Below are 25,690 nucleotides of genomic sequence, written 5' to 3'. Positions count from 1 at the left end.
TCCGCTCCCCAGGCTCCGAAAGCCTTGCCAGCCCTTGTGATCGGTTGGCACCGCCCACCAGGCGTGTGAAAGAAAGAAGAAAAGAAGAAAAAACCCGGACCGGGCCGCCTGGCCACCCTTTGTGCGGGTGTCCGCTCCCCAGGCTCCGAAAGCCTTGCCAGCCCTTGTGATGGGGTGGCACCGCCCACCAGGCGTGTGAAAGAAAGAAGAAAAGAAGAAAAAACCCGGACCGGGCCACCTGGCCACCCTTTGTGAGGGTGTCCGCTCCCCAGGCTCCGAAAGCCTTGCCAGCCCTTGTGATCGGGTGGCACCGCCCACCAGGCGTGTGAAAGAAAGAAGAAAAGAAGAAAAAACCCGGACCGGGCCGCCTGGCCACCCTTTGTGAGGGTGTCCGCTCCCCAGGCTACGAAAGCCTTGCCAGCCCTTGTGATCGGGTGGCACCGCCCACCAGGCGTGTGAAAGAAAGAAGAAAAGAAGAAAAAACCCGGAACGGGCCGCCTGGCCACCCTTTGTGCGGGTGTCCGCTCCCCAGGCTCCGAAAGCCTTGCCAGCCCTTGTGATGGGGTGGCACCGCCCACCAGGCGTGTGAAAGAAAGAAGAAAAGAAGAAAAAACCCGGACCGGGCCGCCTGGCCACCCTTTGTGCGGGTGTCCGCTCCCCAGGCTCCGAAAGCCTTGCCAGCCCTTGTGATCGGGTGGCACCGCCCACCAGGCGTGTGAAAGAAAGAAGAAAAGAAGAAAAAACCCGGACCGGGCCGCCTGGCCACCCTTTGTTAGGGTGTCCGCTCCCCAGGCTACGAAAGCCTTGCCAGCCCTTGTGATCGGGTGGCACCGCCCACCAGGCGTGTGAAAGAAAGAAGAAAAGAAGAAAAAACCCGGACCGGGCCGCCTGGCCACCCTTTGTGAGGGTGTCCGCTCCCCAGGCTCCGAAAGCCTTGCCAGCCCTTGTGATCGGGTGGCACCGCCCACCAGGCGTGTGAAAGAAAGAAGAAAAAACCCGGACCGGGCCGCCTGGCCACCCTTTGTGCGGGTGTCCGCTCCCCAGGCTCCGAAAGCCTTGCCAGCCCTTGTGATCGGGTGGCACCGCCCACCAGGCGCGTGAAAGAAAGAAGAAAAGAAGAAAAAACCCGGACCGGGCCGCCTGGCCACCCTTTGTGCGGGTGTCCGCTCCCCAGGCTCCGAAAGCCTTGCCAGCCCTTGTGATCGGGTGGCACCGCCCACCAGGCGTGTGAAAGAAAGAAGAAAAGAAGAAAAAACCCGGACCGGGCCGCCTGGCCACCCTTTGTTAGGGTGTCCGCTCCCCAGGCTACGAAAGCCTTGCCAGCCCTTGTGATCGGGTGGCACCGCCCACCAGGCGTGTGAAAGAAAGAAGAAAAGAAGAAAAAACCCGGACCGGGCCGCCTGGCCACCCTTTGTTAGGGTGTCCGCTCCCCAGGCTACGAAAGCCTTGCCAGCCCTTGTGATCGGGTGGCACCGCCCACCAGGCGTGTGAAAGAAAGAAGAAAAAACCCGGACCGGGCCGCCTGGCCACCCTTTGTGCGGGTGTCCGCTCCCCAGGCTCCGAAAGCCTTGCCAGCCCTTCTGATCGGGTGGCACCGCCCACCAGGCGCGTGAAAGAAAGAAGAAAAGAAGAAAAAACCCGGACCGGGCCGCCTGGCCACCCTTTGTGCGGGTGTCCGCTCCCCAGGCTCCGAAAGCCTTGCCAGCCCTTGTGATCGGGTGGCACCGCCCACCAGGCGTGTGAAAGAAAGAAGAAAAGAAGAAAAAACCCGGACCGGGCCACCTGGCCACCCTTTGTGAGGGTGTCCGCTCCCCAGGCTCCGAAAGCCTTGCCAGCCCTTGTGATCGGGTGGCACCGCCCACCAGGCGTGTGAAAGAAAGAAGAAAAGAAGAAAAAACCCGGACCGGGCCGCCTGGCCACCCTTTGTGCGGGTGTCCGCTCCCCAGGCTCCGAAAGCCTTGCCAGCCCTTGTGATCGGGTGGCACCGCCCACCAGGCGTGTGAAAGAAAGAAGAAAAAACCCGGACCGGGCCGCCTGGCCACCCTTTGTGCGGGTGTCCGCTCCCCAGGCTCCGAAAGCCTTGCCAGCCCTTCTGATCGGGTGGCACCGCCCACCAGGCGCGTGAAAGAAAGAAGAAAAGAAGAAAAAACCCGGACCGGGCCGCCTGGCCACCCTTTGTGCGGGTGTCCGCTCCCCAGGCTCCGAAAGCCTTGCCAGCCCTTGTGATCGGGTGGCACCGCCCACCAGGCGTGTGAAAGAAAGAAGAAAAGAAGAAAAAACCCGGACCGGGCCGCCTGGCCACCCTTTGTGCGGGTGTCCGCTCCCCAGGCTCCGAAAGCCTTGCCAGCCCTTGTGATCGGGTGGCACCGCCCACCAGGCGTGTGAAAGAAAGAAAGAAGAAAAAACCCGGACCGGGCCGCCTGGCCACCCTTTGTGAGGGTGTCCGCTCCCCAGGCTCCGAAAGCCTTGCCAGCCCTTGTGATCGGTTGGCACCGCCCACCAGGCGTGTGAAAGAAAGAAGAAAAGAAGAAAAAACCCGGACCGGGCCGCCTGGCCACCCTTTGTGCGGGTGTCCGCTCCCCAGGCTCCGAAAGCCTTGCCAGCCCTTGTGATCGGGTGGCACCGCCCACCAGGCGTGTGAAAGAAAGAAGAAAAGAAGAAAAAACCCGGACCGGGCCGCCTGGCCACCCTTTGTGCGGGTGTCCGCTCCCCAGGCTCCGAAAGCCTTGCCAGCCCTTGTGATCGGGTGGCACCGCCCACCAGGCGTGTGAAAGAAAGAAAGAAGAAAAAACCCGGACCGGGCCGCCTGGCCACCCTTTGTGAGGGTGTCCGCTCCCCAGGCTCCGAAAGCCTTGCCAGCCCTTGTGATCGGTTGGCACCGCCCACCAGGCGTGTGAAAGAAAGAAGAAAAGAAGAAAAAACCCGGACCGGGCCGCCTGGCCACCCTTTGTGCGGGTGTCCGCTCCCCAGGCTCCGAAAGCCTTGCCAGCCCTTGTGATGGGGTGGCACCGCCCACCAGGCGTGTGAAAGAAAGAAGAAAAGAAGAAAAAACCCGGACCGGGCCGCCTGGCCACCCTTTGTGAGGGTGTCCGCTCCCCAGGCTCCGAAAGCCTTGCCAGCCCTTGTGATCGGGTGGCACCGCCCACCAGGCGTGTGAAAGAAAGAAGAAAAGAAGAAAAAACCCGGACCGGGCCGCCTGGCCACCCTTTGTGAGGGTGTCCGCTCCCCAGGCTACGAAAGCCTTGCCAGCCCTTGTGATCGGGTGGCACCGCCCACCAGGCGTGTGAAAGAAAGAAGAAAAGAAGAAAAAACCCGGAACGGGCCGCCTGGCCACCCTTTGTGCGGGTGTCCGCTCCCCAGGCTCCGAAAGCCTTGCCAGCCCTTGTGATGGGGTGGCACCACCCACCAGGCGTGTGAAAGAAAGAAGAAAAGAAGAAAAAACCCGGACCGGGCCGCCTGGCCACCATTTGTGAGGGTGTCCGCTCCCCAGGCTCCGAAAGCCTTGCCAGCCCTTGTGATCGGGTGGCACCGCCCACCAGGCGTGTGAAAGAAATAAGAAAAGAAGAAAAAACCCGGACCGGGCCGCCTGGCCACCCTTTGTGCGGGTGTCCGCTCCCCAGGCTCCGAAAGCCTTGCCAGCCCTTGTGATCGGGTGGCACCGCCCACCAGGCGTGTGAAAGAAAGAAGAAAAGAAGAAAAAACCCGGACCGGGCCGCCTGGCCACCCTTTGTGCGGGTGTCCGCTCCCCAGGCTCCGAAAGCCTTGCCAGCCCTTGTGATCGGGTGGCACCGCCCACCAGGCGTGTGAAAGAAAGAAGAAAAAACCCGGACCGGGCCGCCTGGCCACCCTTTGTGCGGGTGTCCGCTCCCCAGGCTCCGAAAGCCTTGCCAGCCCTTGTGATGTGGTGGCACCGCCCACCAGGCGCGTGAAAGAAAGAAGAAAAGAAGAAAAAACCCGGACCGGGCCGCCTGGCCACCCTTTGTGCGGGTGTCCGCTCCCCAGGCTCCGAAAGCCTTGCCAGCCCTTGTGATCGGGTGGCACCGCCCACCAGGCGTGTGAAAGAAAGAAGAAAAGAAGAAAAAACCCGGACCGGGCCGCCTGGCCACCCTTTGTGCGGGTGTCCGCTCCCCAGGCTCCGAAAGCCTTGCCAGCCCTTGTGATCGGGTGGCACCGCCCACCAGGCGTGTGAAAGAAAGAAAGAAGAAAAAACCCGGACCGGGCCGCCTGGCCACCCTTTGTGAGGGTGTCCGCTCCCCAGGCTCCGAAAGCCTTGCCAGCCCTTGTGATCAGTTGGCACCGCCCACCAGGCGTGTGAAAGAAAGAAGAAAAGAAGAAAAAACCCGGACCGGGCCGCCTGGCCACCCTTTGTGCGGGTGTCCGCTCCCCAGGCTCCGAAAGCCTTGCCAGCCCTTGTGATGGGGTGGCACCGCCCACCAGGCGTGTGAAAGAAAGAAGAAAAGAAGAAAAAACCCGGACCGGGCCACCTGGCCACCCTTTGTGAGGGTGTCCGCTCCCCAGGCTCCGAAAGCCTTGCCAGCCCTTGTGATCGGGTGGCACCGCCCACCAGGCGTGTGAAAGAAAGAAGAAAAAACCCGGACCGGGCCGCCTGGCCACCCTTTGTGCGGGTGTCCGCTCCCCAGGCTCCGAAAGCCTTGCCAGCCCTTGTGATCGGGTGGCACCGCCCACCAGGCGCGTGAAAGAAAGAAGAAAAGAAGAAAAAACCCGGACCGGGCCGCCTGGCCACCCTTTGTGCGGGTGTCCGCTCCCCAGGCTACGAAAGCCTTGCCAGCCCTTGTGACCGGGTGGCACCGCCCACCAGGCGTGTGAAAGAAAGAAGAAAAGAAGAAAAAACCCGGACCGGGCCGCCTGGCCACCCTTTGTGCGGGTGTCCGCTCCCCAGGCTCCGAAAGCCTTGCCAGCCCTTGTGATCGGGTGGCACCGCCCACCAGGCGTGTGAAAGAAAGAAGAAAAGAAGAAAAAACCCGGACCGGGCCGCCTGGCCACCCTTTGTGCGGGTGTCCGCTCCCCAGGCTCCGAAAGCCTTGCCAGCCCTTCTGATCGGGTGGCACCGCCCACCAGGCGCGTGAAAGAAAGAAGAAAAGAAGAAAAAACCCGGACCGGGCCGCCTGGCCACCCTTTGTGCGGGTGTCCGCTCCCCAGGCTCCGAAAGCCTGCCAGCCCTTGTGATCGGGTGGCACCGCCCACCAGGCGCGTGAAAGAAAGAAGAAAAGAAGAAAAAACCCGGACCGGGCCGCCTGGCCACCCTTTGTGCGGGTGTCCGCTCCCCGGGCTCCGAAAGCCTTGCCAGCCCTTGTGATCGGGTGGCACCGCCCACCAGGCACGTGAAAGAAAGAAGAAAAGAAGAAAAAACCCGGACCGGGCCGCCTGGCCACCCTTTGTGTGGGTGTCCGCTCCCCAGGCTCCGAAAGCCTTGCCAGCCCTTGTGATCGGGTGGCACCGCCCACCAGGCGTGTGAAAGAAAGAAGAAAAGAAGAAAAAACCCGGACCGGGCCGCCTGGCCACCCTTTGTGAGGGTGTCCGCTCCCCAGGCTCCGAAAGCCTTGCCAGCCCTTGTGATCGGGTGGCACCGCCCACCAGGCGTGTGAAAGAAAGAAGAAAAGAAGAAAAAACCCGGACCGGGCCGCCTGGCCACCCTTTGTGAGGGTGTCCGCTCCCCAGGCTCCGAAAGCCTTGCCAGCCCTTGTGATCGGGTGGCACCGCCCACCAGGCGTGTGAAAGAAAGAAGAAAAGAAGAAAAAACCCGGACCGGGCCGCCTGGCCACCCTTTGTGAGGGTGTCCGCTCCCCAGGCTCCGAAAGCCTTGCCAGCCCTTGTGATCGGGTGGCACCGCCCACCAGGCGTGTGAAAGAAAGAAGAAAAGAAGAAAAAACCCGGACCGGGCCGCCTGGCCACCCTTTGTGCGGGTGTCCGCTCCCCAGGCTCCGAAAGCCTTGCCAGCCCTTGTGATGGGGTGGCACCGCCCACCAGGCGTGTGAAAGAAAGAAGAAAAGAAGAAAAAACCCGGACCGGGCCGCCTGGCCACCCTTTGTGCGGGTGTCCGCTCCCCAGGCTCCGAAAGCCTTGCCAGCCCTTGTGATGGGGTGGCACCGCCCACCAGGCGTGTGAAAGAAAGAAGAAAAGAAGAAAAAACCCGGACCGGGCCGCCTGGCCACCCTTTGTGAGGGTGTCCGCTCCCCAGGCTCCGAAAGCCTTGCCAGCCCTTGTGATCGGGTGGCACTGCCCACCAGGCGTGTGAAAGAAAGAAGAAAAGAAGAAAAAACCCGGACCGGGCCGCCTGGCCACCCTTTGTGCGGGTGTCCGCTCCCCAGGCTACGAAAGCCTTGCCAGCCCTTGTGATCGGGTGGCACCGCCCACCAGGCATGTGAAAGAAAGAAGAAAAGAAGAAAAAACCCGGACCGGGCCGCCTGGCCACCCTTTGTGCGGGTGTCCGCTCCCCAGGCTCCGAAAGCCTTGCCAGCCCTTGTGATCGGGTGGCACCGCCCACCAGGCGTGTGAAGGAAAGAAGAAAAGAAGAAAAAACCCGGACCGGGCCGCCTGGCCACCCTTTGTGCGGGTGTCCGCTCCCCAGGCTCCGAAAGCCTTGCCAGCCCTTGTGATCGGGTGGCACCGCCCACCAGGCGTGTGAAAGAAAGAAGAAAAGAAGAAAAAACCCAGACCGGGCCGCCTGGCCACCCTTTGTGAGGGTGTCCGCTCCCCAGGCTCCGAAAGCCTTGCCAGCCCTTGTGATCGGGTGGCACCGCCCACCAGGTGTGTGAAAGAAAGAAGAAAAGAAGAAAAAACCCGGACCGGGCCGCCTGGCCACCCTTTGTGCGGGTGTTCGCTCCCCAGGCTCCGAAAGCCTTGCCAGCCCTTGTGATCGGGTGGCACCGCCCACCAGGCGTGTGAAAGAAAGAAGAAAAGAAGAGAAAACCCGGACCGGGCCGCCTGGCCACCCATTGTGCGGGTGTTCGCTCCCCAGGCTCCGAAAGCCTTGCCAGCCCTTGTGATCGGGTGGCACCGCCCACCAGGCGTGTGAAAGAAAGAAGAAAAGAAGAAAAAACCCGGACCGGGCCGCCTGGCCACCCTTTGTGCGGGTGTCCGCTCCCCAGGCTCCGAAAGCCTTGCCAGCCCTTGTGATGTGGTGGCACCGCCCACCAGGCGCGTGAAAGAAAGAAGAAAAGAAGAAAAAACCCGGACCGGGCCGCCTGGCCACCCTTTGTGAGGGTGTCCGCTCCCCAGGCTCCGAAAGCCTTGCCAGCCCTTGTGATCGGGTGGCACCGCCCACCAGGCGCGTGAAAGAAAGAAGAAAAGAAGAAAAAACCCGGACCGGGCCGCCTGGCCACCCTTTGTGAGGGTGTCCGCTCCCCAGGCTCCGAAAGCCTTGCCAGCCCTTGTGATCGGGTGGCACCGCCCACCAGGCGTGTGAAAGAAAGAAGAAAAGAAGAAAAAACCCGGACCGGGCCGCCTGGCCACCCTTTGTGCGGGTGTTCGCTCCCCAGGCTCCGAAAGCCTTGCCAGCCCTTGTGATCGGGTGGCACCGCCCACCAGGCGTGTGAAAGAAAGAAGAAAAGAAGAAAAAACCCGGACCGGGCCGCCTGGCCACCCTTTGTGCGGGTGTTCGCTCCCCAGGCTCCGAAAGCCTTGCCAGCCCTTGTGATCGGGTGGCACCGCCCACCAGGCGCGTGAAAGAAAGAAGAAAAGAAGAAAAAACCCGGACCGGGCCGCCTGGCCACCCTTTGTGCGGGTGTCCGCTCCCCAGGCTCCGAAAGCCTTGCCAGCCCTTGTGATGTGGTGGCACCGCCCACCAGGCGCGTGAAAGAAAGAAGAAAAGAAGAAAAAACCCGGACCGGGCCGCCTGGCCACCCTTTGTGAGGGTGTCCGCTCCCCAGGCTCCGAAAGCCTTGCCAGCCCTTGTGATCGGGTGGCACCGCCCACCAGGCGCGTGAAAGAAAGAAGAAAAGAAGAAAAAACCCGGACCGGGCCGCCTGGCCACCCTTTGTGCGGGTGTCCGCTCCCCAGGCTACGAAAGCCTTGCCAGCCCTTGTGATCGGGTGGCACCGCCCACCAGGCGTGTGAAAGAAAGAAGAAAAGAAGAAAAAACCCGGACCGGGCCGCCTGGCCACCCTTTGTGAGGGTGTCCGCTCCCCAGGCTCCGAAAGCCTTGCCAGCCCTTGTGATCGGGTGGCACCGCCCACCAGGCGTGTGAAAGAAAGAAGAAAAGAAGAAAAAACCCGGACCGGGCCGCCTGGCCACCCTTTGTGCGGGTGTTCGCTCCCCAGGCTCCGAAAGCCTTGCCAGCCCTTGTGATCAGGTGGCACCGCCCACCAGGCGTGTGAAAGAAAGAAGAAAAGAAGAAAAAACCCGGACCAGGCCGCCTGGCCACCCTTTGTGAGGGTGTCCGCTCCCCAGGCTCCGAAAGCCTTGCCAGCCCTTGTGATCGGGTGGCACCGCCCACCAGGCGCGTGAAAGAAAGAAGAAAAGAAGAAAAAACCCGGACCGGGCCGCTTGGCCACCCTTTGTGCGGGTGTCCGCTCCCCAGGCTCCGAAAGCCTTGCCAACCCTTGTGATCGGGTGGCACCGCCCACCAGGCGCGTGAAAGAAAGAAGAAAAGAAGAAAAAACCCGGACCGGGCCGCCTGGCCACCCTTTGTGCGGGTGTCCTCTCCCCAGGCTCCGAAAGCCTTGCCAGCCCTTGTGATCGGGTGGCACCGCCCACCAGGCGTGTGAAAGAAAGAAGAAAAGAAGAAAAAACCCGGACCGGGCCGCCTGGCCACCCTTTGTGAGGGTGTCCGCTCCCCAGGCTCCGAAAGCCTTGCCAGCCCTTGTGATCGGGTGGCACCGCCCACCAGGCGTGTGAAAGAAAGAAGAAAAGAAGAAAAAACCCGGACCGGGCCGCCTGGCCACCCTTTGTGAGGGTGTCCGCTCCCCAGGCTCCGAAAGCCTTGCCAGCCCTTGTGATCGGGTGGCACCGCCCACCAGGCGTGTGAAAGAAAGAAGAAAAGAAGAAAAAACCCGGACCGGGCCGCCTGGCCACCCTTTGTGCGGGTGTCCGCTCCCCAGGCTCCGAAAGCCTTGCCAGCCCTTGTGATCGGGTGGCACCGCCCACCAGGCGTGTGAAAGAAAGAAGAAAAGAAGAAAAAACCCGGACCGGGCCGCCTGGCCACCCTTTGTGAGGGTGTCCGCTCCCCAGGCTACGTAAGCCTTGCCAGCCCTTGTGATCGGGTGGCACCGCCCACCAGGCGTGTGAAAGAAAGAAGAAAAGAAGAAAAAACCCGGACCGGGCCGCCTGGCCACCCTTTGTGCGGGTGTCCGCTCCCCAGGCTACGAAAGCCTTGCCAGCCCTTGTGATCGGGTGGCACCGCCCACCAGGCGTGTGAAAGAAAGAAGAAAAGAAGAAAAAACCCGGACCGGGCCGCCTGGCCACCCTTTGTGCGGGTGTCCGCTCCCCAGGCCCCGAAATTTGTGGCTTCAGTGCACACAAATTTATATTGTTCAGTTTGCATGTTAAAAGCCTGCCAAGCACCCCAAGGCTGATTATGCTTGGTAAGAAGTCATTTATGACATAGAGCTGATTAGACCATATTAGAATTTCTGTTTGGCACAGGAGCTTTTCGTGGACACAGGTATCCAGTCTCTGTTTTGTTAGCTCAAATTTCTGTAATTTCCTTTATAAACCAAGGTTGTTGGACATGTGTCTCAGTGAATCCAGCAAAGTAACAATATCAAATTTCACATTACATATTACTGATCAACAGTAGTCTAGCTACACCAACAGCAGAAATACTGAAGTCAATACTGTAAAGTTTAACAGCAGCACAAACTATAAACTCCAAAATAACCATACAGTTGATTCACCTCCGGTACTTTAACTGGGCTGACTCTTTGTTAGGTGTGTTTAATGTGCAGAATAATTCCCAATTATATACAATTATAATATGTTAAAATGGACCTATGTACACAAGGCCATTAATAATTAACTGTACGTAGGTATTTGCTTTATGACTATCTAGACAGTGTGAAGAAGTGAAGTATTGAAATTATTTTATGTTGCATAATGACAACATGTTGCCCCTATACATTTAAGGACAAAGTTCAATGACCGCCACCTGCTGGATGGTGAGTGCAGAGGGGCGTGTAATTGTTGAGCTGGACAAAGAGAACACCTGTGCTGATGCAATGTCAGTCTTCTTTGGTTCATTCTATGTATTGAACCTGGAATACCAGGAGTCAGCGGGTGCAAGGTTTTTTGTAAGGATAAACCCTGAAGAGGGAACAAAATGTACCTCCAAGGTTGGGACAAGCAGGAAGACTGGGACCACTGTGAAGCGAAAGGTTGTTCACATTAACCCTCATGTCACAACTTTCCTCCAGTGGCTTACTGAATTTGAGTGGAGAACTTCAAATTAGGGAAATTAGTAAATTTCTTGTATAATTTAAGTGACCAATGTGTTGTTACCCATGTCTCCACAGATGATCCATGGCCCATGCTTTCTGGACATTTACACAAGACGAGCAACAATGAAGACAAGCTCTCTCGCCATCTTGCAAGACGCTGTCTCTGTCCAATAGGTTTTTTTGAGTGCAACAGTTTTGATTTTTTTCCCTTCTTTTACCCATCCATCCATCCATTCACTTCCGCTTATCCTTTTTCAGGGTCGCTGGAGCCTATCCCAGCTGTCATAGGGCGAAAGGCGGGGTACACCCTGGACAGGTCGCCAGTCTGTCGCAGGGCCAACACACAGGGACAGACAACCATTCACACTCACATTCACTCGCACATTCACACCTAGTGGCAATTTGGATTATCCAATTAACCTATCCCCACAAGCTGCATGTCTTTGGACGGTGGGAGGAAGCCGGAGTACCCGGAGAGAACCCACGCAAACACGGGGAGAACATGCAAACTCCACACAGAAAGACCTGATGGTGGAATTGAACTCAGGACCTTCTTGCTGTGTGGCAACAGTGCTAACCTTCTTTTACCCGTTTGTTAAAAATTATTTCAGCTACTTACACTTTAATTGTCACATGTATTGGCTCACCCTACAAATCAATGAACTCAGTCCACAAAGCAAGATCAGGGTTCAGTGCAGGTCAGTCAAGTTCCTTCACACCACACACGCTCATCCATGTCCTTGTGGACCCTGTTTTGTGCAATGATTTGGTCGTGTGAGCCAGTATTTTGGACAAAGTGTATATAAAGGCAGACGTGTGGAGCTTGATATTATATCCATTACAATTCAGTTTGTTTGTATGGTGCCAACAAAATGAATGCCAAGGCACTTCACATTGTAGGTTTGAGACCCTACAAAATATAAGTAAGGAAACCCAACACTTGAGCATGTGTTGTCTGCCATGATATGGATATGACATAATATTGTTATTGTTTGTACAACCATCTGAGAAAATAATGGATTACATGGTTTAGTAAAAACAAGTGCTTCCTCAATGAAAATATGTTTTCAGTTCTTTTCAGTTTTTGATTTTGGAAATGTGTATTTCAGCAGGGAAGAATCAGAATTGAAATAAAGTGGTGTAAAGCACATGAATTATATTTTGTGTGTGTGTGTGTGTGTGTGTGTGTGTGTGTGTGTGTGTGTGTGTGTGTTTGTGTGTGTGTGTATCCATCCATCCAACTTTTTTGGAACCCTCCAGTCTCTTACAGTATGTTACTGTTAACTGAAATTACGGTAAATTACGACCTTTTAAAAGAGTAAATGACCGCCTGTTAGGACACGGTGTCCTCTAGCAGAGATGAATATTTTTGGTACTGATGATGCGTGATAACGGTAAGTTACTGGTTAATATATTGCAGTTTATTACCTTGCAGCGGGCTTACAGTGACATACCGTGAATAAACGGTAGTATACCAATTTATTAATCACAGTATGATGTTACTTTGTTGACGTAATTTACGACATAACGACATAACGGTATCTCACTGACATAACTGTCGCCAGTGAGATACCGTAAAAAAGGCTACGGTGCGTTACCATAATTTGTCCAAGAGTATTATACCACACCAGCAAAAAACGGTATCATCCTGCAGAAAGGTAAGCTACCGTAACACGGCGTCACGATATGACGCTGGCAGCAGTGACGCCAGTATGTTACCGTAAAGTGGCGATGAAAAGTCTAACGGTGCAGATACACGGAGTAATCAGAAAAGTTTAGCATGAATCTGGACATTAGATTTAAGATTTAAGTTTTAAGCTCATCAGATATCACTTGTTAGAAGCTCCTTACCGTTTGAAGAAATCTCTTCTCAATCTGCTGTCCTCTTCTGCTTGCATCTTTTTTTTTTCATCTAACACTGACGTTATTTTTTCTCCGTGAAAAACACAGCAACTCATCTTATCCCGGGGTGCCAGGAAGTCGAGCTGCGGATCTCAGCAGAAAACTTTTCAAACTGATTGCAGGTTGATCCAGGTATACATTTGAAACAGGTTCTCCTCGGTGACGTGACAGTCGGAATGCATCTGCGTAACCATGGTTACAGGGGGACGCTTTGGAGCTCTGCTGTTCAGCAGCAAAATATTTCAGATCAATATGTAAATACTCCAACTCTAAAACCAAGTAAAATAAATATGCTGCATATGTGTATAGTGCGTTCATGTGTGTGTGCGCTGCGTGGTGACGTAGGCGCGTGCATGTGTGCCCCGGTCACAGCTCCTTTCAGCATGGCCGGAGGTAAGTCACTGCCACGTTGCTCTCAGCTAATTAAAGTTTGTTCAGATCCCAAGCTGCAATGTGAATACAGCCAAACCGCCGCGTTTTTGTTTGTCATTAAGAGACTCATTCGGGATAAGTTTTGTGGAGGGCGGAGTTCACTAATATACGCTTATGAGTTTTAGCCGAGAACGCAGCTAAAATGCTAGCATGCTAAGTTAGCCTGATTGCTAGCGGCTACTCGCGGCAGTCTTTTTTTAACAGCATGCACTCTTTTTTCCTTCGTCAGGAGAGGTGTACTGGCAGTCGCGTGACACACACAGATCAGACACATATTTCTGTGTTGCAGGTATGGAGATGTTCTTATGTTTTGGAGATGCAGTCTTTCATTCATTGTTTTTATAAGTACAGTGTTGTACTGCCTGTTAGATGGCGGTTATTAATATAATTGTACTGAAGTATAATGTTTGAACTATAAGTACCAGAATATTGGGTCCTGGTTATTGAATTGTATTTATCTGACTGTTTATTTGTTTTTGAATTATTTTGTTTATTGTTCTTATAAGTTGTTTTTGATGTTTTTTTCAGTGACATATTATTTATTTTGTGCTTTTTGTTTTTGAGAGCTTAAGTTAATGTTTTAAAACAATTTGTTGTATTTGATTCATTATATTATTGTAGTGTTAATGAAGCTGCAGACACAGCTCCTTTCAACATGGCCGGAGGAGAGGTGTACTGGCAGTCGCGTGACACACACAGATCAGACACATGTTTCTGTGTTGCAGATGTGCAGTAAAGAGCCAAAGACCCAGTACTGTCTCCTGCCTCCTACTTTCACGCCAGAACACAACGCAAGAACAACAGGCGTAACACATGAACGGGTTACACATACTGAGGTGAGTTGTTGAGGATATGTCGAGCTGTTGATAAGCACGGCTGGTTTTGTGCTCTTATATACTGTTAGCCTGTTTTGCTGGCGTTAGTGAAGCTGTTTTCAACTGGATGTAACATTGTTGAACTCTGATGATTAATGAATAAACTCTCGATGTGACGACGTGAGCATGTAATTGTAACCCTGTGTTCATTTAGTCATTTGATACCGTTTAATATCCAGTACATCTATTGGGTGTTTTATAACATGCCCTGGAATCATTTTAAGTTTTACAATGCCGGTGATTTACGACTCTTTCGCGACAGTCAACTGTGGCGTAAACTCTGGCGGGTCTCAGAGCTAGCTTATGTGAGCCAGCAGTGACATCTATACATGCAGTAGCCTTAAAATACTGATTATTTATTCTCCTGCTAGGTAAGAATTTGTGTTTTATACATTTATTGTCACATTGTGCGCCATGTTATTGTTTCGGTGAAATGAATTTCTACAATGGCGGACTTAGACAAAATAGTGTTACTGTTAATTTGACTCTCTGCAGTGTTTAAATGCTTACACATACACACACACAGTTACTGTCCCTCCACACGTATCAGTTCTGCTTCTATGCCCCATCTTTGTTTACTCTTTCCCACCCAACAAGTGCATAAATAAGATGTTAAAAACGTCATCATCATATCAAACATGATCGATTTGGGGGGAGTTTGTTTGGCACATGCTAACTGCATTCTAATTATAACCAGAAGAGGAGGCGAGAGCAGAGAACGAGAGTGCAGCAGTTTGGTCAAAGGAACAGGTGAAGAAGAGGTGAGCATCCAAGAGACGAGCAAGAGGACAGTTTCAAAGCAGACATTATGGCACAATAAAAGCTGTAAGAGCAGAGATTCATTCATATCTTTACTATTTTTCTTTAGCTTTTACTCCCGCTGCTTACAATAAATCCGAGATAAAGAACAAACAAGAACAACTCACATGGCATTGATTGTTTAGTTCAGTGTCACTCTGTGATTGTTTGACATTTCATATAAATGTGACTCTAAAATATAGCCAATAATATTAAAAAGCTGCTGTTACTGAGTGAAACTTGAAGGATTATGATAAACTTCAGTTCTTACTGAATCTGTAACATTGCTTTTTTTAAAATTGTTAAATGACTTTTGTGTCACTGTGCACAGTGAAAAGCTCACCTGATGTAGTGGTGAGGCCATGTTCACCACTAGATGGAGACAACCTGGCACAGGTATTTTCTATACACTAAATTTCACACTGAAAAGCCTTGGTGGGAATTTTTGTTTCATAGAAAGTAAAGGAAAACATGTCTTGAGGTCTTTTTCCAGTGTTTTCAAAATTGTGTTTTTCACATACACATCAAAACTTCACACAGACAAACACACACACAAAACTATTTTGTTGACTATGCACCCCTACCCATAATAAATGGGTAGGGGTGCATAGTCAGTAAAAGTCACCAAGGCTCTGCAGAGCTCCAAACCTGCTCTGCCACAGACAGAAGCATCAAAAATGTGCGCTGGGAGCTTCATGGCATGGATTTCTACAGCCAAGCAAATCTATATGTGTGTGGCCAAGAACCTTAGTCCATGTAGGGCATCTTAGCACAGTTTACTTGTGTCAGCTAGTGGGAGGGCAGAGAGGGCAGCCTTTACATTGTTTTATTGTAGAGTGACAGGAACTGCCTATGAGCTTCTAATCAAGCAGAAGTGTTGACGGAAAATCTATCAAAGGAAATACATTGATGAAAATCAAAGAAGAGAAATATTTATGTGATGTTCCATTTTCCTGAGAGCTGATTGGCTGTGATGACTCCTTCAAGTACTACATGCTACTTTGTCCTGCTAGTTAAGCCTGCTGTCTGTTCTCAGGCCTCCTCCTGTTTCACTGCCATATATCCACCACCAGAGGGCTCCACTGACCTGCCTGCTGACATCAGAGCACACCCCTGTGTCATGTGACCTGGCAGGAGTAGCAAAGCTGGACTCAGACCTGGCCAGGCAAGTTCAAAGGCAGCTGTGGTAGAGAGAGTATATGGGCTCAAATTGTGGTCATAAATATTTTGTACTTGTAAATCAGGATTTGTGTGTGTATGGGATCAGAACGATGCCACCTTGAAATGAAACCGAAAAAAATATTGAAACTGAAAAAAATATTGAAACTGAAATAAATGTACAGCGCGGCTGCAGTCACGGACAAACTTGCATGTGTCTGTTCGGGAATGGCAGATGCTGAGAGGTCCAGCGTTTACATTACCGGCTATTTCAAAGTGACAGCCTGAGGTGTTCTTCAGTAAATTGGACTACCAGACAGGAGGACCTGAGGCCCCACCGTATTATTTTCGGTAAGTTAAATGTGTGTGTAAGCTAATCCGTAACTTAGGTCCTTAGGTGAGCACTCGGCTGTCGGGGAAACTTGTTTTGTAAAGTTCGTTTAGCTAACCCGTGCAGGTGAATGAATTTACCCTGACTAAAGAAATCAAGAGAAACGCACCGGGCTGCTCAGTGACTAACCACGGTTACTGTACTTTCTTTATGAGTATTATACTGTAAGAGCAACAGGCTGGACTCTGCTTCTGCTCCTGTGCAGAGCTGATTATTAAATATGTGCAAACAGCAGCATGTTTTCTGTCGCTTTCCACATGTGGAACGACATTAACGCCAACTTTTAAAAACCTGGCACTTCAGTAACCCCTCATTAGTCAATAGCTACGGATTAAATAGCAAAGCCCGATACTTATGTACTGAAACCAACTACTTCCGCTTGGCAGCTTAAGTTAAAATGTTAATTTTTTCCTCTGATTATTTTTTTAGCACTGACTCTGTATATTTTTTGTTTGTTGCAAATATTCAGGTTAAAAAACTGTCCGAATTATATTTAATGAGGTATGTTCACAAAGTCACATGTGCAGTACTCTGTATAGCTTGCATCCTTTAGGACAAATAATTTGAAGCATTAATATTTCTTGTTCAATACTGAGCTGATAACACCTCCGTATTGTCATGGCCCTGGGTCATGTGACCCAGTATTCTGAGTTTCTTGGTGTTTTGTTATTCTTTTTAGTCTAGTTTCATTTCGGTTTATCTAGTTACATTCTGCCATGTTTCATGTCCAAGTTTTCTTTGTTTGTCAAGTTCATGTCACGTCTAATCTCCATGTTTTCTGTTTTACTTTGAAAGTCTGTATTCAATGTCAGTGTATTCAGTTTCATTTCTCCTGTCCTGTCGTTAGGTTCATGTGTGTCAGCTGTGCTCCCATGTGTGGCCACTTCCCCTGATCATCCCTCATGTGTATTTAGTCTCTGTGTTTCATACAGTCTGTGTCGCGTCGTCTGTGTACTTCCCCCCGGTCAAGTTAAGTGTTTTTCAGGATTCTGTGCAGTTCATGTTTGCCATTTGGTTTATGTTGTTTTTCATGCAGCCGCACGATGAGGTTCCGTGCAGGTCATGTTCATGTCTCTTTCGTCACGCCACTTGGTTCACAGTTTCCATGCATCTGCACAGCATTCTGTTCACAGTGATCATAGTTATGCCTTTCAGTCAGGTTAGTGTTTTTCCAGTTTAGGTTTTTGGTTAGTTGCAGTCTCAGTCCCTGTTATGTTTTGCCTACTCCCTTCTGCATCAGCCCAAATAAAGGCTCGCTTTCAGTTTAAGTTTTCCTTAAAGTGTCCTTAAGTGTCCTTCCCAGCGCTCATGAGACTGCTTTGCTGCACTGTGGTATGAGGTGCTAACCTGTTGACAGTGTTAATTTTAAAATGTATTCCACCAAAGATAATAGAAGTAACATATTCTGAATACTTTACAACTACATGAATATCCTATTGCTGTGTGATTTATTACTATTACCGAAGGTTACTCTCCATACCAACACCAACTAGATGTTTAAATCTTAATATAAATGAGTAACAGTAGGTGCACATTAGGTAAGGCTGCACTTTTTGCAGTGATTTCGTAAATAAAACAGGTCCGCGGCTCCGAACCGTAGTAAAGGGACCTCTGGCTAATACGTTGGGGTTTTTTTTTTTTTTTTCCTGGATCACCTGTTGAGAAAGAAAAAAAGAAAACAAGCAGAAGAAGACTAGAGCAATAAAATAAACAACACCATGATGATCTATGGGAATATACAGTAAATACTAAATGTTAAACATTATTGTGCAGCACGTAAGATCGACAGCGCACAGTGTGCTTTAAGGTAGGAGCCAAAAAGGAGCAGAGCAGCGGCGTTAAGGACGTCCTCGCCGTACCTGGGTCCATCAGGTCCTCCAGACGCGTGAGCAGTTTGGTGAGTTTCACCATTTGCTCCAGGAGCTGCGCCTGGATGACGGCAGATTCCAGCAATACCACCGTCTTTCACTCGCCCAGTTTGAGGACCTGCTGTCCCGCGTTGGTCCCAGCATTGCCCGCCTTGACACCAACTACAGACGCTCAATCCCACCTGCAGAGCGCCTGTCCATCTCCCTGAGGTTAGTAAAAGTGTTTAATACGGTAGTCCTTTATTGATACCTGTGCTAACATGGATGTGCTATGCTATCAATGAATGCTGTCGGTGTTTACTGATAGCAAGCTGTGGTACGGAGACGACTGTTTATAATATTTCTAGTGATACTCGGGTCTCATCAAGTCCCGATTTACTGTAATTCGATTTATGCCGTTATCAGTGTTTGCATGATAGCATGGCTGTGGTGTCATATCAATGTATGCTCTCGCTGTTTGCTGATATCAAACTGTGGTATGAGGACCACTGTGGGTTAATCTTTGTAGTGATACTCACTCCTTTCTTTTTATTTAGACCTGGTTTAATTCTGGGATAGTTGAATATTTGTATATAATCCCAGCAGACTGTTTTAGATTATATCTAATATATATCATGTAATTATCCTTGTAATTACAAAAGGTTTTATGTAAGATTTATGTTTTGTAATTTAAATCTGACATCACAAAAGTATTTTGGAATTTGAATAATGTATTTTGTAACTGCAGCATTTTGTCCAGGTTCCTTGCCACCGAGGACTCCTTCAGGACCATCGCATTCAGTTTTCGAGTTGGCGTGTCCTTGGTGAGCCAGATCACCCCCCAGGTAGCGACGTCCATCTGGGACTGTCTAGTGGACGACTTCATGGCTGTGCCTTCAACTGAAGACTGGCGGTGCATTGCAGAGGGATTCCAGGAGCGCTGGAACTTCCCTCTCTCCCTCACAGTAGAGGTTGTATCTGCGCTCCATGGAGCTCCGTCCTGAAATTGCGGAGAAGTGTGTGAAGGCAACGTGTGTTCTCCACAATTTTCTGTGCTGTTTGGACAAGAGAGGGGCACCTGCTGTGAGGGGTGTGGCACCTGCTGTGAGGGGTGTGGCACCTGCTGTGAGGGGTGTGGCACCTACTGTGGTGGAGCCGTTGCAAGGCCTGGGTCGTGTAGCAGCAAACAACTCCTCCAGAGAGGCTGTCCTGGTGGGGGAGAAGTTCATGGCCCACTTCTCGGCGGAGGGAGCCGTGTCTTGGCAACCAAAGGAGTAGCCTGTTTGAAGTCTGAGTGACTTCCCCACAACGGCTCTTTTGAGAGCCACCCACAAACCTCTAAAGAGTGTTCCTGTCTTTTTTAATTTTTCTTAATAAATGGAGCTCTACTCCAAAATAAACTAACCTCTCTTTACTCTCTTAAAGACATATTTACATATAATTGTTACACAAAGTTTTGGCTGTCTCACCTTGTTTTGGTACAATCTGCCAGGTGTAACAATTTTTAATCATGTTTTTGCTGGAGAAGTGCAAGGTTTTAGTCAACACCATTAGACACAAAGAAATGTAAAAATATATATTTTAAATTAAGTTGTTTCAGCTATTTTGACTATTACCAGCTTCTCTGTTCTACTGTTTATGCACATATGTTTTCAAAGTAATTATACCACATTTAAAAGTAAGATTGTTTTGGCTTTTTATTATTAGAGTTAGGCAGCACGGTGGTTAGCACTGTTGCCGCACAGCAAGAAGGTCCTGAGTTCAATTCCAACATCAGGCCGGGGTCTTTCTGTGTGGAGTTTGCATGTTCTCCCCGTGTTTGCATGGGTTCCCTCCGGGTACTCCGGCTTCCTCCCACCGTCCAAAGACATGAAGCTTGTGGGGATAGGTTAATTGGATAATCCAAATTGCCACTAGGTGTGAATGTGCGAGTGAATGTGAGTGTGAATGGTTGTCTGTCCCTGTATGTTGGCCCTGCGACAGACTGGCGACCTGTCCAGGGTGTACCCCGCCTTTCGCCCTATGACAGCTGGGATAGGCTCCAGCGCCCCCCGCGACCCTGAAAAGGATAAGCGGAAGCGAATGGATGGATGGATGCATGGATTATTAGAGTTACAGTCATACATATTTTCAGAAGCTTGTATTTAATCTCCATAAGAAACGATCATATTTAGCAGCGTGAAAATTACATATTTATTTAGAAAATTACGTATTTTTATTGGAAGATCATGAGGGAGGAAAATATATGGTTCTTCAAAACAGAAAAATAAACAAAAAATCCATATTATGGAGTTGACAAGTGGTGACACATGAGTAGAAAACAGGATATTATTTCTTTCAAAATGACCATTAAACCTTAACAACCTTTGTAATATCACAAGACACATCATAACAATTCTGTTTTTGCACATGTCAAGTTCTACATCTTAATAGTTCACCAGCAAGTAGCTGCCTACTGCTCCTTGATTCCTAAAGTACTCTGTGGTTGTGTGTTTAGACGCTGCTGGACTTTCTCTCCTTTTGACTCTCTGTGCTTGTTTCCAAAACCTTCTCTTCTGCCTTTTTTCTCTTCCTTTCAGATCACTGATGTTCTTTATTTTTCCCTCTTTCACTCTATTTCTCCATCTTTCCCTTTATGAGAAACTCAGGCTGGCTGTTAATTTTTTCTCTACTTATTTTTTGATCATCCCTGTTCCTTCTCTTTTGTTCCTCTACTGACAGCTTCCTCTTTGCTATTCTAGCCTGAAATGTACCATTTTGTAATTGCTATAATTTTTCTGAAGCATATGCATTTACACATATTAAGGATGAATATTCACAACACATATGTATTAAGCAACAGAAATGCTATCCGGTCTTTAAGTCTGATGTCATTAGCCGTTTCCAGGTCCAAACTCCGCTGCAGATCCCAAAGTCAAAGGAACTCTGCGGCATCACTGAGAGTTACAAACTGTCTAAATTCTTTCATCTTTAATAAAATGATCAGTGTGGCTGTTTTACCAGGTGTAACATCCAGGCATCCATGAAAACAGAATATATGAAATTTAACAGAGTTAGAAGTTAGCTCGCCGGTTTCCACCTTAACACCAGCTCTGCTATCACTTCCAACATAAATGAAGACAAAACTAAACAGCACTGGCGTTTGTAGGGTTACTGATGTTGGACTAGCTGGTATATAATGATGTGCTACGTGATTGCTAGCAACACAGCTATGTTAGCGTAACATAAACACAGTGAAACTTTTTTCCACTTGATAAAAGTTAACGTGAGGGTTCCCGATGGTTAGGCTGACAGTGATCACTGACTGTTTTTAGGGGCTTGTTCAGATTAAATAGAACAAGATAAAAAAGAATAAAAACATGTTAAAACACAACAGCCTTAATAAACACAGAGTAGTTTGGACCCGAAAGCAGGGTTCATACATCATCACTTAAAAGACCAGCTCTCGGGGCAGAGATAGCTCAGTAGATAGTGTTTGCCCCATGATCGTTGGGCAGGGCTCTAGACTAACTTTTTGCCATGGGCGTACGCGTACCGGCACAAAAGTTAGGCGCACACAAGTTTTATAATAATTTATATAATATAATGTGTTTTTCTGGATACACTGTGCTTTTTCAGCATTCAAAGATTGATGACACCGTGTCAGAGCACTGGCTATGAATTTCAGAAGGATCAGGCCTTAACTTAACAGAAAAGTTAGCAATAGTTCTTTTCCTGTTACAGCTACATCCACTTCTGTCGTGCCCAGGCTGCTCACTAGGGCTGGGTATCATCACTGATTTCTATAATCCATTCGATTCCGGTTTTCAAAGTCCCGATTCGATTCAACTTAGCCTCAGACAGTCAGAAATATTATAATTCTGATCATTTATCAGTACTGACTTCATCAGAATTGTGAACATCACAGCAGATTCCTTTGTGTGAAAGTAACTGAGAATAAAACACAGAAAAACATGAAGGAGATTTTCCTGGTCTGGCTTTTTATAGCAGATAACCTTAAAAATATTCTACAATGTTCTGCATATAAAGTTTAAATTTCTTCAGTATTGAACAACAGAAAAAATAGGCTTTCTTGAAGAAAAAGACAGTAGCCGACAGCACTGTAAACAACGGTAGACTGGTGGGTAATAAGCGAATAAATAATACAGAAAACAGAGATTGGAGACGGGAAACTGTGCCGTCTCCAATCTAGCTGTGCATGGATGTGATTTTAATAGTCGTGGAAGCAAAACAGCAAAATTCAGCTCGGTGAATTTTGGTTGGAGAGAGACAAAACCTGCAGCTCAGAATCAGCGCAAAAAGACGTAAACACATCGCGGACCGGACGCATCAGATTCGCTAAGCTCCGACAGCGTGTCCGTCTACGGGCCGTCGGGTGAGAAAGCCGAGAAATACAAAGTTAATTCTGATGCGTCGGGTCCGCTCTGTGTTTACGTCTTTGTGTGGAGTCCGTGTACCTGCTCTGATTTGCTGTTTGGTTGTTGTTGAAATGGTTTTGTGAGCTTTAATCTGAGAATCTGGCGTTTCTGGCAAAACACAGTTATATTTAAAAGTCGATTCAGGATTTAATGAATTGATATCGCTTTATTCAAGCTACTCACCTCCCACTTCCACCTGCACTTTCAACTGGACCACGGCCAATCAGAGAGGTCCCGCCCCTTACTATCTCTGATTGGTTTAGTCCACGATAGGGACAAAATGTGTGTCTGTTGTTGACCACAGGGAAGGTTGCAGATTTTTTTTTTTTTTTTTTTTTGCTACCCGAACAGTTGGTCGCACAGGTGCAACCAAATATTTTTTTTTAGTCGCACCACTGAAAAATTTGGTCGCACTCTAGAGCCCTGTTGGGGGTTCAAATCCACCAAACAGCGGCTATCCTGAGATACCCTTGAGCAAGGTACCGTCTCTACACAGTGCTCCCCGGGTCATGGATTGGTAGCTGCCCACTGCTTCACTGAGTAAATGGGTTAAATGCAGAGGACTAAGCATTTTCCTACAGGATTAATAAAGTATACATTAACTATGAGATTCAAGATCAGGCAAATTCCATAATATTCGACACATCTGTAAAGCAGAAATATCAGTAAAATGCACAGGAAGTAATATGACTGAAATAGTAATAAAAATAACTTAATATAATTAGTGAATAGGACACTTTTGTGACATTTGCCAAAATCATTAGAAAAAGGGTCAACACCGTCAGGCAAAAATCCTGATGGTGCTGACAAAATACCCTACTTTCTCTCATAGCACGTTTTTCTGACAGATGCCATCTTGTTGTTCATCAGTTGCTTATGGCCTCTACTGTGGTGTTGATGCACTATGGTTGTGACACAGAGTTTTATCAGAAAGGTATGCAATAAATGAAATAAAAATTAAAAAAACTCACCAGAGCAGTGACCTCATGGCATGTGTATCAAACAGGAAGTGGTAAAGGGGTCCTCACAGTGTAAGTTACCCACAATAATTCCTGATTTTTTTGTACTTTTTAAAAAATCTGATGGTGTTGACAGAAACTTTGGACATGTTTTGTCCCTTATCTCAAGAATCACTGATATATTCTCAAAATCTTTCATAAACTGCCTGCTTTTCAGGAATGAGGTGGTAATTCGATTTTGGAGCAGTTCTTGAGCCATAACCAATGATGAGCAGCTTTCCTCACTGTCACTGGTACAGTGCTGCACTGATGCCTTCCTGAGAGCCAATGCAAGCACAAAGAGTTAAGTCAGCAGTTTTTTGATGAGCTTTCAATATTTCCTTTAACTAACGGGGAGTGAGGTCCTTTTATCTCAGGCATGTCAGGAATACTGAAACCTGGGCTGACTGACCTGACCACAGCCTCTATGACTTCAGCATCACTGTGTCCTTTACACAAGAGGCTGACTGGCCCACAGATCTTGACACCTCTCCTTACTGTCACTTCTTGAAGCCTGTTTGCTGCTGTAGGAAACACGTTTTATGGAGCTGTCAGCTGACTCGGCGATGTTCTGTTCACTCTTTGACACACCCTGCTAATTGCTTATATTAACATCTCTTGGCTGGTCTGAGAATGGGTTGGCGTTCCCCGGACAAGCTGGAGGAGGCTTCTCTGCTTGGGCTGCTGCTGTGTTACTGCTGCATTTCTGCTCATCAGACTCACCTAATGAGATGGCTGGAACTGTTTCTTTTTGGCGAGGTGTCTGATGTCAGCTGGCAGTGATGATGATGATGCCACTCGAAGCTGCTTTTTCAAGTTTGATTCAGTTAGTCTTGAGTGGAAGCGCCTCTTTGCAAGAGTCAGTTTTGAAAAGACCTGTTCAAAGTGGTACGTTGTCCCAAACAGAGATGCAAATTTCAGGGCATGTCTCGCCAGGATGGGAAAAGCCTCAGCATGAACGTACAGTTTGTGAAAGTCCAGCAGAGAGAGGCTGTTATACTTAGCTTTTAGCTCGTAGTTGTTTTGCAGCCCAATTATTTCCACTTGGAAAGTGTCTGGCACAGATGGTTGCACATTAAACGGCGTAGCAAACATCTCCAGTTCCTTTTGGATATTCTTCACATCTTGAAACCTGTCATCAAATGCCTGAATGAGTTTTGCACGACTGTTGTTGTGATTTGGCGCTACACAAATAAAATTGAATTGAATTTAGAATTGTCCCTATTGCCAGTCTTGGCAGCCGGGGGTCAGTCCGCCAGGGCCTCCGCTCCTGGCCACCACCCGGCACACAATGCACCCAGCTCGCACTGGAACGTTTCTCAGCCGAGTGTGAAGCAGCGGGAATGAGGATCAGCACCTCCAAATCTGAGGCCATGGTTCTCAGCCGGAAAAGGGTGGAGTGCCCACTCCGGGTCGGGGATGAGTTCCTGCCCCAAGTGGAGGAGTTCAAGTATCTCGGGGTCTTGTTCGCGAGTGATGGGAGAAGGGAGCCGGAGATCGACAGACGGATTGGGGCTGCAGCTGCAGTAATGCGGACGCTGCACCGGTCCGTCGTGGTGAAGAGGGAGCTGAGTGTAAAAGCGAAGCTCTCCATTTACCGGTCGATCTACGTCCCTACCCTCACCTATGGCCACGAGCTGTGGGTAGTGACCGAAAGAACGAGATCGCGGATAGAAGCGGCAGAAATGAGCTTCCACCGAAGGGTGGCTGGCCTCTCCCTTAGAGATTGGAGCCTCCTGGGCGCCTCCTGGGTGAGGTGTTCCAGGCATGTCCCACCGGGAGGAGGCCCCGGGGCAGACCCAGGACACGCTGGAGAGATTATATCTCTCGGCTGGCCTGGGAACGCCTTGGTATTCCCCCGGATAAGCTGGAGGAGGTGGCTGGGGAGAGGGAGGTCTGGGCCTCTTTGCTTAGGCTGCTGCCCCCGCGACCCGGCCTCGGATAAAGCGGATGAAGATGGATGGATGAATTTAGAATTTGTTTGTTTTATTTTATTGTGAAAGAACTATAGAGGAAGCGACCACCTTTTCGCACATGCGTAGAAAAACATCCTAATTTCCTGAACCGATCAGGCAGCCAAAGGCAACAACATGGCTGCTGATAGCGATGTGAGTTTGTTTTGTAACATGTCAGTGGTCGTGTCCAAATTCATGGGCTGCATCCTCCTGAGGACCCGGCCTTCGCGGTCTATGTGGGCCGGGTCCTGAGAAGGTCGGGTAGGCCGGAAGTAAACGGCTGTTAAATTGGACGGTCTCGCCTTCGGATTAGCGTCACCACTGTCTCGGTGGAGTTTAATAAACTCGGCCGTCTGCTCCTTGCTGTCTAAAATATAACAGGACACTGGAGTAAACTCTCGACCATCTCACACTTCTGTTTAATCAGTTTTCTGTTTGACGTTTATTCAGCTGTGTGAAAACCAAGGAGGAACCCACCTGGGGGATTAATAAAGTTTTATTTTATCTAATCTAATAACTTTA

General features: G+C 49.5%; 1 protein-coding gene across 1 annotated transcript; it reads left to right on the top strand.

The window, feature by feature from the left end:
• The first annotated feature begins 12,573 nt into the window (after positions 1-12,573).
• Positions 12,574-18,639, top strand: LOC146546200 (uncharacterized). Its single transcript, XM_085266619.1, has 8 exons — positions 12,574-12,689; positions 12,958-13,564; positions 14,301-14,428; positions 14,733-14,797; positions 15,438-15,566; positions 15,795-15,910; positions 17,724-18,028; positions 18,558-18,639. The coding sequence occupies exons 2-5, from the start codon at positions 13,542-13,544 to the stop codon at positions 15,525-15,527; spliced, it is 306 nt and encodes a 101-aa protein (XP_085122745.1). The 5' UTR covers positions 12,574-12,689; positions 12,958-13,541; the 3' UTR covers positions 15,528-15,566; positions 15,795-15,910; positions 17,724-18,028; positions 18,558-18,639.
• Positions 18,640-25,690: the final 7,051 nt, after the last annotated feature.

This window comes from Mchenga conophoros, unplaced genomic scaffold (assembly GCF_057382185.1).
Source record: "Mchenga conophoros isolate Kocher_MC1m ecotype Shallow Benthic unplaced genomic scaffold, M_conophoros_male_GT1.1 unmapped_scaffold_5, whole genome shotgun sequence".
NCBI classification, from domain to species: domain Eukaryota; kingdom Metazoa; phylum Chordata; class Actinopteri; order Cichliformes; family Cichlidae; genus Mchenga; species Mchenga conophoros.
The sequence above is the reverse complement of the archived record's forward strand: the minus strand, read 5'-3'. Positions and strand labels throughout refer to the sequence as shown.

Bases quoted from the DNA above. Each gene is read 5' to 3' on its own strand.
- LOC146546200 (XM_085266619.1), top strand. From the start codon at position 13,542: ATGAACGGGTTACACATACTGAG. The intron at 13,565-14,300 runs GTGAGTTGTTGA...AATTATAACCAG, and splicing joins AACGGGTTACACATACTGAG to AAGAGGAGGCGAGAGCAGAG. The intron at 14,429-14,732 runs GTAAGAGCAGAG...CACTGTGCACAG, and splicing joins ATTATGGCACAATAAAAGCT to TGAAAAGCTCACCTGATGTA.